This window comes from Phalangium opilio, unplaced genomic scaffold (assembly GCF_054372755.1).
Source record: "Phalangium opilio isolate 3A_F unplaced genomic scaffold, DU_Popi_V2 ptg000344l_1, whole genome shotgun sequence".
Lineage (NCBI taxonomy): Eukaryota > Metazoa > Arthropoda > Arachnida > Opiliones > Phalangiidae > Phalangium > Phalangium opilio.
In genome coordinates, this window is record NW_028324227.1 from 1,599,205 (window position 1) to 1,611,759 (window position 12,555).

Below are 12,555 nucleotides of genomic sequence, written 5' to 3' on the forward strand. Positions count from 1 at the left end.
AGCAAGTTCACAGAAAAACGTGTAGAACCGGTTACATGCAATAATTTTAGCACTGTCAAGGATTGTGCTATAACAGAAACAGATTCACGTAATTCCTTTGTAGATGGAGATGTGAAATGGAAGAAAGGGCGAGAGGACCACTTTTTGTATATTTATAAAGTATTCAACTTCGGTATAAACTCTCCCCCCCCCTTCCAGGCTTGGCTCCAAGAAAGTGTCCACCAGAGGGCTTTTACTTTTAAAGCGTCATCTATTTAAGTCAAACTCAAATATAAGATGAAAATATAAACTATAATTTTTGAATAATTTTATTATATAATATCATTTAATTTATTTTGCATAATCTAATTTTATTAGTTTAAATTTAAAGTAATAAGAGGCTTGCTTATTTTTATAGTTGAAGTATTTGCGCATAGATAACGCTTTAAAGGAAATAAACATCCGATACCGACAAGCCGATAGGCTGTTATTTTATTAATCCAATCATATCCAATCTTCCAAGAATTAAAGGGTTGAAGGTGGTTGGATTATCGCGAAAATTCTTTTTGCCTTAGTTTTAGGTTTTATTTCTAAATTTATATCTCAAATTATAATAGCTTAGCGTATGTTAAAAAATTACGAAAACTCAAATCGTTTTAAAAGATTACGAAACAAACGCGTAAATAATATATTTCCTAAGCCTTGGCCTAACCATCATTCTGAATCAATCATCAAATGGAGAGAGGAAGGTATATTTGAACGTTGACACTTGTCACTAATTACTAAAAACCACAGCGATTAAATAACAACCGTTTTATTGGAAGATTTATCATAATTGATGACTGAAAAATGAGATTTAACAATAAAGAGCTCATTGCTGTTGCCGCGCAGCCTTCTTATAAATTTGACAAGGAAGGCATTTTACTTTTGCGTGAAAGACAGGAGGGATTGTTTCGGAGATCAGATGGTAATAAGTAACATTTTCCAATTAAAGTACGGTAATTAGAATGAAGGCTTTTCAGTTTTTCAAGAGAAATGGTTTAGACTAAGAGGAAATTTATTGTTCTACTACAAAAATAAGGACCAGGTAATACATTGAATCTCTTTTTACCTGTTTTCCACTACATTATTAATTTATGTTCTACATTCTCAAAGTATTCTGAGCCTGCGGGTGTCATTGTGCTCGAAGACTGTTCCGTGACCTTAGATAGTAGTACTGAAGTGCCCTTTTCCTTTACCCTAGGTAAAACAGATACTATTTTACATCATAAATAAATGCCTTGAGGTTTCACCAATAATAATTTCATTTACTTTTAAAAAAGTCTTTGGTGGTGATGATGTTGGCCAACAATTGGCTGCATTCTCAGAATCTGAAAGGGAATTATGGATTCAAGCTTTACACATGGCTAGTTACGAATTCACACGATCCCAGTTGCTTTCCTTGAAAGAGAAGCTGGAAAGTAAAATGAGCCAGGCAAGGACTTGTTCCAAAGAAAGGGCAAAGACATTGGAATGTGGAATTGAATATGTGGATGGTAAGTTTATAACTTTGTTTAATTGGGGGCGGGGAGCCATTTTGAGGGAAATTTGGGGGGGGGGGGCATTTTCAGGGAAATTTGAGGAGCCATTTTTAAGCCAGATCCCTTATGTGAAAATTTCCATAACTACTTGTTTAAAGATCGAAAAGATCCGATGGCGGATGAACCTTATTTAGAGTTGTGCCTAGCTTGTGATAACCTTCAATGTGACGCGGATGGACAACCTCCCAGCCCTGTAATTTATGTTTATACTCTCACTCCTCCTTCAATTGAATGGACAAAATTTGCTCACACTGAAGTAGTTCAGGTACATAATCATTCTAGTGTCTTAATAAACTTTCAAAACAGAGTTAAAACATTTGTCTTATTTAGAAATGTAGTAACCCTACCTTTTCTACCACTGTTCATTTCTTAAAAAATGAAATACACATGTCAACTAGAATCAAATTAGCAGTTTATCATGTTCGTGAAAGGGTCACAAATACTGTAAGATGGCCAATTTTAACCTCTTACTTTGTGTTAAAATTGAAAATATCGTCTATATTTGTATTTTATAGAGAATTTTATTGGGTGAAGCTGTTTTTACAGTAGGAACTCTGTTACAAATCAAAAATAGTTTTATGAGATTAACACTAATGTAAGATAGTTGTTTAATTTAATTTAATTTGATTTAATTTTAAGGGTAGTAGATAAGCGTTTTGTTGTTGTGTTTTATTTTGGATGAAGATCTCCTGATTGTCGAAGCATGGGCTTTATAACAGTCATGGCTTGTGAATTAAAGTCAGAAGCTCCGGCTGTTTTCATGACTAGACAGACAAAATCTGCCTCTCCTCAAGATGGAAGCATTTGGTTGAAGGTTACCTTAATTTTTTAATATCTAAAATTAATGGAACTACTTTATTTTCAGCTAAAAAATGCATTTATGCAAAGTTATTAATATTAAATGCTTATAATTAATTTTCACTTCAACTCTATTGACAAGAGTGAGAACAAGTGATATTTCGCGTGTCAAGTTGACTTTTTTGTGTCACTCATAATGTTGACAGAGACATTCAACAAAAAAGGAATGCGGGTTATGCTGCTTGAAATGCATTTGCGTTGGTTGATGCTAATTATTTGGGGGAATCTTCTAAGTTCTAACATACTTTGAAATTATTTAAAGAAAGAAACATAATATAATTTCATTTTTTTAAAGAGAATATGATATAAAATAATATTATACTTACTAGGCCTATATTAAATAAGATTTGACCAATTAAGTTTACCTACTAGCATTGGTGGGTGTTTCAGGAAAAAAAAATATACTACCAAAGAAATTCTGGAGTATTTAGTGAATAATGTCCAGCTCTGCTTATTAGCACCTACCTATTACACCACACTGGAAAGCATTTCGTTGGTTTGAAAAATTCAATCTTTACCCAGAAAGGGGCTGGCCAACACCCTCTCCTTTTTGTTACCTCTTCCCCCTCCCGTTATGCTGAGCTCTATGAGGAAGATCAGGTTTGTCCCAGGGTCAACAGCCCCTTTAAGTTGTTTTGTGTATTTTATTGTCCTTTGACAATCAAATTTATGGTTGCTTAATTTTATTATCTGGGTGTGAACAAAGCCTAGATTTTGAGTAAATTTCGGGTAGAAAATAAAGTTGCTAATCCCCAAACCATACTGGCAGAATGAACCAACCCAAGAAAGAAAGAATTTAAACATAAATAAGTCTATATTTGTATGTGTACACAAAAACTGGTTCTGAAGTGGGGAAAGTGGTGGAAATTAGGGACAATATATACTGGTAAGGGACCATCAAACAATGCGATACATGTATAGTATAGAGTGCTGTCAGAAGCGCCGGTGTGACGTCACCCATGCTGTTTTCCCATAAAAAAAAAGGTAACTGTCATGGCCGCCCATTGCTAAAGGCAGACTCGTGACGTTTAACCTTGGATCTGACGTCACAACTGACAGCACTCTATATGTACACATAAACCGGTTCTGAAGTCGTAAAACTGGTGGAAGTCAGGGACAATGTATACCCATATGGGACTATCAAACAATGCGAAATTTTCATTTATAGTACGAGTTTAAAAATTATTCTACACTCCTACAAACTCGTATTAGATACGTTTCACAATTCCTTTTTGAACCCGTCCTTTATACTGAACTTCAAAATCGTCCTCCTTTCACGATATTTGAACTATCACATTTTCCAGTCCCCTTAACAATTGCATTATCCATGAAATCGTGTGCACTGCCTATTCGCATGCGTGCATGATCCGACGGCCACACTAAATAACTGGTATCAGCGCGTAACTCCGTTTGTTATTACATAACCACACGGAGTAATGTCGGAGCTGGTGGCTATTGTCTTAACCAGTTCTTAAGAATATGGTTTTTCGTGTATTTGAACGAAAAAACACAGATTACTTTACATAACCACGCGTAGTTAAAAAAGCTCCTATTGACCCTTACCCTATAATTGTTATCTTAAAAAACAAAGAGAATTATTATTGCAAATTAGAATATTAGTAGTGTTTGGAAACCTCGATTTGAAAGTTGCAAAATATTATACCTCGTGTATATTTGTTTAATTGTTCAAGGTTGATAGACCTCGCAGCTATTCGTTACCTACGACACTCTCTTCAAGGGCTAATAGTCCTCTCTACGCTTACCTGAAAATACTGTACCATAACCTCTCTTCGCAAACATACCGTTTTCACACTGGTTTAGGAGCCGAAGTTAGGGTTCACGAAATAATGGCTGAACCTAGACTAGCTTTTCTTATACCTCAGCTGCTCTTGTAAGCCCGGCTAAACATTTGTTTCGCAAAATTGAGATTGATTTCAATTGGGTTTCCGCAGAAACCTGTGGATAAAAGAAGAGCAGAAATTGGTTGATGTCTTACTAAATTTAGGACAAGTAATTATATTTGAAAAAGTTCAGGAATATCTGTTTATTCGAATCTCTCTTTATTTGCCAAATTTTCTGTCATTCCCAATCTTCTCAATTTTTTTACGGTATCGTGTAGCTTCGACCTGAGTGGCATAATAACCACGCCATGGCTGTGGATCGCCATTTGCATCTTATAAATAAATACCGAGAGTCCTTAGAGGCTGTTTTAAATAAGAAAAATTGTTACCTGAAGAAATCTAGTCAAAAAGCGGAATTGTTGCTTGATTTTGTGCCAGTTAATTTACATTTACAACGTTTATGGGCTCAAAATGTCACAACGAGAAAGAGTTGAGTCCCATAGCTTATTTTATCGCTAATGCTAATGTAAATCAAGGTGAACTTAAACGTCTCCTCTCAATATTTGGCTACCTCTAGCTGGAGTTCATGATATTGTAACTGTGGGGGCGTTTACAGCATTTTCCCACGGTTACAAACACGGAGGTCTTTTAAGACTTTTATCGCAATTAAAAACAACTTTCCCCATTTGCAAGTGCGTAACAGAGTTATCTTAGACCATCGTGTTGCAAAAATCTAACGTTCAGACTTGTCGCGTATAGTAATGGTACCCAAGTTGGAGTATTGGGTCCCGATCCTTTATCAAGAGCAGTTGAAGCCATAATTAGAGTGGAGCAATTGCAATCAGACATGGAGGTTGATTTGCAACAAATGCTACACTTTTGTTCCCAACGTTCGGCTTCTGATATGCAAACTGTTGTCAATTCCCTCAGTAGCAAGGTTTGGCGCAAAAATGTCATTCCTTTTTTTGTGAAATTAAACAATTTCCTCTTTGTTTAAGGCCAAACAGTTGACACTGGTTTGTAGCGCCGGTTTGGTTGAAGAAGCATTTTTAGCGTGGGAAGAAGTTAGACCGCCAGAAATGGTAGCGCCTCCCCGTCAAAATTTGGCTCCACTTTCAGTGATGTTTGGTGCCTTGGGTCAGTCGCTGGATTATACGGAAAAAACGCTTTATGTCAATGAAAAGTCTTTGAATAGTCAAATTAACAACGGAGAAAAGATTGAACAATTTGGTGATCAAAAGATGATCCGAAAGTTTGAAGAAGGAAGCATTCCAGTTCGAAAATGTGTCACAAATTCTCCCGATCATGTCTGTAAAACTTCCTTGGCTGATTGTCTTCCATCTCCAGTTGGTTCTCCCGAAGAATTTGAACCTCTTGTAAATATTTACGCAAAACGATGCTTATTTCAGTTTTCGTGACTATAATTTTACAACACAGTCTTCAAGGAATCTAATTTAGTGTTTTGTGTTGTAGTGTCGTAGTAGTTTTTATTCGCTAGGCCTACGAGTTTTGTTTGATTTGCGAAAGTTCTTATTCTTATTATCATACGAAGCTGGCAAGGATTTAATGACGTTTTACGGGTTGGGTTGTAGGATTTGACTCATTTGAATATCAAAGCCAGCATTATGTGCATGTCAAGTAAAATACAGAACCTTACCATACAACAGCAACAAAATCCAACAGCGCAAAGTTGTTGGGTAGCTGAACTCGTGCCTAGTGTTCGCAAACTTAGACAAGCCATGCAAGGTCTTTGTCGTTCTTCTAAATTGACCTACGGTCTTCTAGCTTTGAAAGAATTACCCCAACATTCCACTATTAGTCAAGAGATAAGGCATCGAAGGGACGCTATTTTCTCTCAAGCTGTAATACATAGATAGACGTCCAATATGGAATTGGTTGTAATTTATGGTGAATTTTTAGCTTACGTCTGTTGTTACTGGGATTATGACCTTATTGTGGTGTCGACCACCTGATCCATTTCTTTTGGAGCAAATTATCGCGGCCGGTTTATTGATAGAATTCGAAGGGCTTCTCAGTTGTTACGGCGATAGTACAGGAATGTTGGAAGATTTTGTCGTCGCAATCGACGATTTAAATAGAACCAATTTTTGGTTAGAATCTACAACTAGTAAAACACCTCAACCACGAGTTGAAGGCAATAGGTATATACGCTAGCTGATCGCGTACGTCTATTGTATTATTTTCAACTCAATTCATTCTCGACTCGCGTAGACTTTTTCTATCAGTTGTTATACCAGCTCCAGAACCATTAATGTCAATGTTATCCGACGCTTATTCCAAAAGTTGTCGTTTCACCGCTAGTTGTATGCTTTTCAGTATTGGCATCAATGAAAAGGCGACTCTAGCTGAGAAGTAACAAATCGTATTTCTTCAATGCGTCGCGTTCACTTTGATTGTAATTGCTGGCACTGTTCATTTTAGATTTGGTGACGTTTCGTTACAAGAGAAAATTAATTCCAACAGTTTGAACCATTTGAGGGAATATTTTCGTCGAGTTTCAAGGTGTTCCATGAACTCAAAAATGGGAAAAATTAACGCTTCCTCAGTTTCAAATTTATTGGATAAATTAAACTCTGAGATAAACTCGAAAAAGTTCAAAAATGTTGAGATACTTCATTTGGCCGCCGAGGTAATTTGGATCTAATGATCCATTTACTGGCAATTTAATTTAATTAAAATTAATTGGCGTTTGAAGATTTGCCGCCGATTGGGTGGAATAAGGTTTACAAGCTGTAAGAGTGCCAAAGACCGAACCGGGATGTCTGTTACTTTAGAGCAAGCGATATTCTTGCAAAAATGCTTTCATTTGAACAACAAGGAAATGCTTAAAGCCATGGAATGCATGAGAAGGTATTAACACACCGTAATGTCATTTAAAAATTAAAAGTTGTTTTATTCTAATGATTGATTACAGCGAAGGGACTAGGAGAGAGAATACTTTTAAGAATGTTGATATTCGTAAGTACGCCTTTAACGGATTACAAGTCATGGCCTTGCCGAAAATGTACAGACCACCTGTTGGTACATACGGAAATATTCAAACCTGATCAGATAATTTTGATTGGTTTTTTTTTCTTAAATTATCAATTTTATATCCGATTCTCTCATACTTTTACTATAAAAACAATAGATGTCTAATCAATCTTTTAATATTAGCCAATTGTTCTTTTTAGCCATAAACACAATTAAATATTTTAAGTATCAACGTCAAAAAATAGTTTTTAACGAAAAGGGCAAACATTACAAGTTAAAACCTTTATGAATTACGTGTAATAATTTAGTTAACTACTTATTTTTCATTATTGCTATTAAATTTAAGTTGGTATTTGGCCCGCTCTAGTCATTTTACATATTTGTCTCGTTTTGTTTCTTCAGTTAAATGATTATGTTATTAACTTAAGTTGCGATTAATATTAATCAAAAATTCTGTTATCGATGATTTTATTTCAAAGGCAATATGGTGGTGTATTGTTAATTTTATATATTTAAAAATATACTCGAAATAAAAAGCACCAAATTTAGTTTAAAATTTGAGTGTGGTCTTTATTTTTCATTGTTTTATGAATCATGGCCGAGAGATGAACTTAAATTATTTACGGAGACTAATGAATTTCAGCGTTAAACTGGGTCAGAGAAAATTAACCACGTGAACGCGACTTTACTGTTAAATATCTGCTCTTCGCGATGAATGGTAAAATGGAGATAGATTATCCGCTATAGCTGAAATTTCAATCTGATTCTAGCTACATTCATTCATTATAACTTCGGATATAACTCGATTTCAAAGACTTAAATGGATTTTTAGAGTAAATTTTTATGAAAGAGTTTTTCTTGAGGAAATTTGTTGGGAAAACTGCGAAGCCTTGAAGGGTCTCCATTTATAAATCTTTTCATCGCGTTCATTGAGCGACTTGATTTTTTTTCAAAGATATATCTTATTTGGCACGTGCGTCCCCTGGATCTGCTCTAAACTCCCAAGGAATATTTTCTGAAGTACAGGGTGGCTTAGCTTTTCGAGACCAATCGTTTTAGAAGTTTGTCACGGGTTACAAACTAGAGCTTTTCACGAAGTGACGTAGGTCATAGATTCGAGGTAAAGCGACGCCTGGTGAAGCGTTGCTGTCAAAGGCTTGGTACACACTAAATAAGAAGATGAACTGCAAAACCGTGTGTAGTCAATTATCGCTTGTCGTTCATCGTGGAACCATGCGGAGACTGACCCGAGGACACGAAACTATAGCGCAATTCCGTCTTCAAATGTTCTCCAGTCTAATATGGGTTCCATATGCGTAAATGTTCTGACTTAACTACCTTGAAGGAGAGAGAGGCACCTTAATCCCGTGACTTTTTAACACCAGCTTCGATAGCTAAACTACACTGTATATTCTAAAATTTATTGATTAGCTTTTTTCCCATCTTATTTCTCCATCTATAAAAAGAAACGAAATCCTTTTGGGAAAAGTTTGCGAGAAATAGATTTCTATTCCGAGTTAGTCGGGCGCGATGCTAAATGTAAGATAGTTTATCCATTCCAAAAATAAACTTTTCTAGCATTTTCCGTTAAAGAAATAAAGACGGTTGGAAATATTTTTGGAGCATATCTAATGCATCTACAGTTGTAAAGGCTCGAAGTCGAGTTGACTGCTGCCGATTTCGTGATGAGAGTGTAACTAATAAAGGATGTCCTTTACCGAAACAGTTGGCCATTAAGATACGTTGTAAGCCTTAATTAGCTCTAAATGCACACCATTGACGTCGTGTGTAACGTTTGTTTTCCCCGAAACTTTGTTGTACGACATCCTATTAATTCCTGCCTTCGACAAAGAACATTTGTTGTATAAAAAGCGGATATCATTGACAATGTGTTAATTATGTAAGGTTTTACATTACTAAATCAATACGATAAAAAGCTCCGAAGAATAAAGATACGTTCAACAGTGCTTTGATGGTTAAAAATACTTCGAAGTTTGGAAACGTTCTAAATACAATTGGTTTGCGTCTTAAAAGCAACTCCATATTGACTAAATAAGTGTCTGTATTGTTCAATTATAATCTTGCATATAGGAATAATTAGGGTTGGTTTGTCCTTCTGGAATAACGCCCTTATCTTTGTTATCTCCATGAGTCCAAAACCCGTAGCAACTATGGGTTGCGTTCAAAAAGTTTCCATTTCGAAATAATCATTTCTTGTGTTTTTGAATCCTCGTAATTTTGGCATAGGTCTCGCAACGTCTTTAAGTTTCCGCTTACGCAAACAAACATGTTCATTGAATGAGAGAGAGAGAGACCCTTTTTCGCCGGGCTGTCGTCCAATAATTTGAACCTGTCACTATTCGACTTTTTCTTCTCCAATGTACTCCTCAGCTCTCTCTGAAACCTCGTGGCCCTTGATCCTGTTTCCCTTGAAGGCTGCGTGTTATGCCTTAGTTAAGTTTTCTAAACTGTCAAAAAAAATAGAAAGAAAGAAATAAAAAATTCTAAGCCTGAGTTTAAAGTTTCTCTGGCGACTTATTCGCTTAATGCTCCTGTTCGTCGCCTATAACCCTTTCAGCTGAATTTCGAAACTCATTTTTTATTTTATCAAAAAACTAGGTTTAGCTTTAAGCCGAACTTCGTCTTCGGATGGAAGTTAAGTCGTTTCAGAAAGAGCACCATTATAAGCTTTCGCAACCTTTGGTGCTGGAAGTTATTAGCCTCACACCTTACAGCTGGTGTAGCTAGTACCGTTAACTTAATTCTCACTTGGCGCGGAAAATTACGACGGAAAACTGTCGCTCAACTGTGAACGCCAACAGCCTGAGCCAACGGTAAACAATTCTCGCTAGACGGAAATTTGACTACCTGACTTTGAATGGAATCATGTTACTCTGAGTTTGATCCTTTCGTTTCCCAGAAAATATACGTCAACAATGGCGATTTAAAAACGTCCGTTCATTGGTGGAATATACCCAGGTTTACGTCGAGTCAAGCGATGGTCCAATAAAACATAGAGTATTTATAATAGAGGAGTAGATGATTGTTGTATTCAGTTCTCGGTAAATGTTTTGGAGCTACTTCCGGCTTTCAGTTTCTTGGTAAACACTCTTGGTTATCTCCTCCATAGAGGATATATAGTAAAACGAACGACATTTTTTAACTAATACGTCTTGTACAGAAGGAATGTGCTTGCAATCGCGCAGGTCCTTAGACGAAAATAACAATAATTAAGTTTTGTTATGACATCATCCCTCCCCTAAAATTGTTATATTCCTATTCGTTCACGATTATCCAAATTACGCAAAGTAAAGGCGCATTAATACATAAAGGTAAACTTTATAGGAACGAATATATAGTAGTATTCTTCGAGTAATGGTGATGAGAAGTATATAGTAGATTCACGTTTTGGGCCATAATGTTACGTACAAAAAAAGAATTACAATTTTTTCTTTAACCATTTCAAACTTTCACATCCATGGTAGGCAATAAAAGTAAAATTACTTTTTCTTTTTTTGCTTGCCAAAAAAGGAATCGTTCGAAAGAGTCTTCCATTAAAAACCAATTTGAGAAAGGATTTACCCGCACCATATATACCCAAAAATGTTTCAAAGATAAATTTTATCATGTACCCCATTATTATGATAAACGTTGCACGAAATGACCGCTAATTACCGTCATCTTAGGACGTTAACGCCATTATAAAACATATCATACCTGTATCTCATATAGAAGGCCCAAATTAAAATATTGCGGTAGGTGTACTGTACTTTTTTTTGACATATCCCACATACTTTCCAGGATTTCTTACCAGGAACGTTTACCACTGATAAAGTTGTCTAGGTACAGGTGGAAATAACTTGGTTTCTAGCTTAGTTCATGGTATATTTTCCTTAGTAAAATTATTACCTCGTATTCAAGGTCTATCTTTTGAATTAAACATTAGTAAAACACCGGATTATATATTTATATGGGTAGTTATAGCAGTTAACAAAAAACCCAAGTAATTATTGTTTTCCATGTCTTACGCAAAATAATGATTATTATTTTAGTTCCAAAAGCGAATTAATGTTTTGGACGGTCTATAGTTTTTCTTGCTGAACCTAACTGGACAAACATTATGTTTAGTATATTTTCTCGTTTATAAATTCCTAAAAATAAATCAAGTATAGGAGATGGGAACTTTATATAAGGATTGACTTTCGTGACTGGTAAAAGTAGCGAGTATATCTCAGTCGGGTTCGGAACCGAATTTACTCAAGAGGTATGGATGAATGTCTTCTGAACTCTTTGAACTAAACCTACCACACCAATTACTACGCTCTTAGTTGTGATTTCTCACGACATCGCAGCTGGAACTTAGTGATAAATTAAATCAGAATTGTCCGTCATCTTTGTAGCTGAAGAGACCTGCATGAGAGGTCTTCCAGGCTGCCGCTTTAAATTAACCATGGCCGATTCAAAGACCTTTAAATTTAAACGCCTTATGTGAAAAAGCATAGACAGGAGTACGCTATTTATTTGCGCGGTTGTTTGTCTGATCTTTGTTTACAATTTCAAGAATAAGGAGAACCGAAAGGTCACAAACGGGCGATTGTTGGTTCCTTATGTTACTTACGATTTACGAACCTTCAAGATGCTCCGCAATCTCCAATAATCCCTTTACATTTCGTTTATCTCGAAATATATCTGAAAATCGATCCAAAAACTTTCCAATCTCCGCGTGGAACTGCACCTACATCCTAAATATCTGAACCTATACCCATCAAAGTATACGGTACAAGTTTACTCTCCCTTTAAAGACGAGACTTATGTTTCGGTTGCCAAGGGAGCAGCGGGATTTGGGGTAAAAGATACGTGTAGGAAATTAACGGAAACGGTTTGTGAACATCCCGAAGAGAATCTTCCAGGAGTTCCCCTCGCTCCGCTACCGGAAAGCAAGGGTTAAACAGGAAGGTTAAAGGTCCCTTCCGGGCCACCAGTACATTATACACACACATGCTAGGAAATTTACCGTTATTTTTACAGGAAATTTCTGTTTCTTTTTATATTTTCAACCTTTGAGAGTTATCATCTGGTTCCCGTCTCTAGCCATATACATTTTGGGTGTCTTTTGTGTGGAGACGTATAATGGCCCATTGAAGAGAGAGAGAGAGAGAGAGGGTAAACTGAATAAACCCACACCGCTTTTTGGGAGAATTTTATGGCTTCTGTCGTCTGTTGTGTTAAAAAAATATTTCTTTTTCCCACGGGGTAGGCCTACTAGGTACAATTTAATAAGATTTTTTTTTTTTTCATTTCTT

The 12,555-nt window shown here is 36.0% G+C and overlaps 1 protein-coding gene and 1 long non-coding RNA gene across 3 annotated transcripts; one reads left to right on the forward strand and one right to left on the reverse strand.

The window, feature by feature from the left end:
- The first annotated feature begins 464 nt into the window (after positions 1-464).
- On the forward strand, positions 465-7,808 carry LOC149609992 (inositol polyphosphate-4-phosphatase type I A). Of its 2 annotated transcripts, none has more exons than XM_089860064.1 (21): positions 465-728; positions 804-946; positions 1,002-1,066; positions 1,135-1,222; positions 1,302-1,514; positions 1,658-1,824; positions 1,890-2,003; positions 2,075-2,154; positions 2,244-2,373; positions 4,109-4,308; positions 4,370-4,445; positions 4,537-4,747; positions 4,836-4,950; positions 5,018-5,195; positions 5,257-5,634; positions 5,851-6,120; positions 6,179-6,420; positions 6,491-6,631; positions 6,701-6,908; positions 6,975-7,129; positions 7,194-7,808. In XM_089860064.1, exons 2-21 carry the CDS (start codon positions 829-831, stop codon positions 7,324-7,326), a joined length of 3,282 nt encoding a protein of 1,093 aa, XP_089716190.1. In that variant the 5' UTR covers positions 465-728; positions 804-828; the 3' UTR covers positions 7,327-7,808. The 2 variants fall into 2 exon arrangements, with proteins under 2 accessions (XP_089716190.1, XP_089716191.1); XM_089860065.1 differs by having other exon boundaries at positions 4,370-4,427.
- On the reverse strand, positions 7,797-12,408 carry LOC149609993 (uncharacterized). Its single transcript, XR_016376917.1, has 2 exons — positions 11,882-12,408; positions 7,797-9,720 (listed from the first exon to the last, which is right to left on the reverse strand). It is a non-coding gene; the product is annotated as an uncharacterized LOC149609993 (long non-coding RNA).
- Between the last annotated feature and the right edge of the window lie 147 nt (positions 12,409-12,555).

Bases quoted from the DNA above. Each gene is read 5' to 3' on its own strand.
- LOC149609992 (XM_089860064.1), top strand. From the start codon at position 829: ATGAGATTTAACAATAAAGAGCTCATTGCTGTTGCCGCGCAGCCTTCT. The intron at 4,748-4,835 runs GTTGAGTCCCAT...GGCTACCTCTAG, and splicing joins AAATGTCACAACGAGAAAGA to CTGGAGTTCATGATATTGTA. The intron at 4,951-5,017 runs GTGCGTAACAGA...TGTCGCGTATAG, and splicing joins ACAACTTTCCCCATTTGCAA to TAATGGTACCCAAGTTGGAG.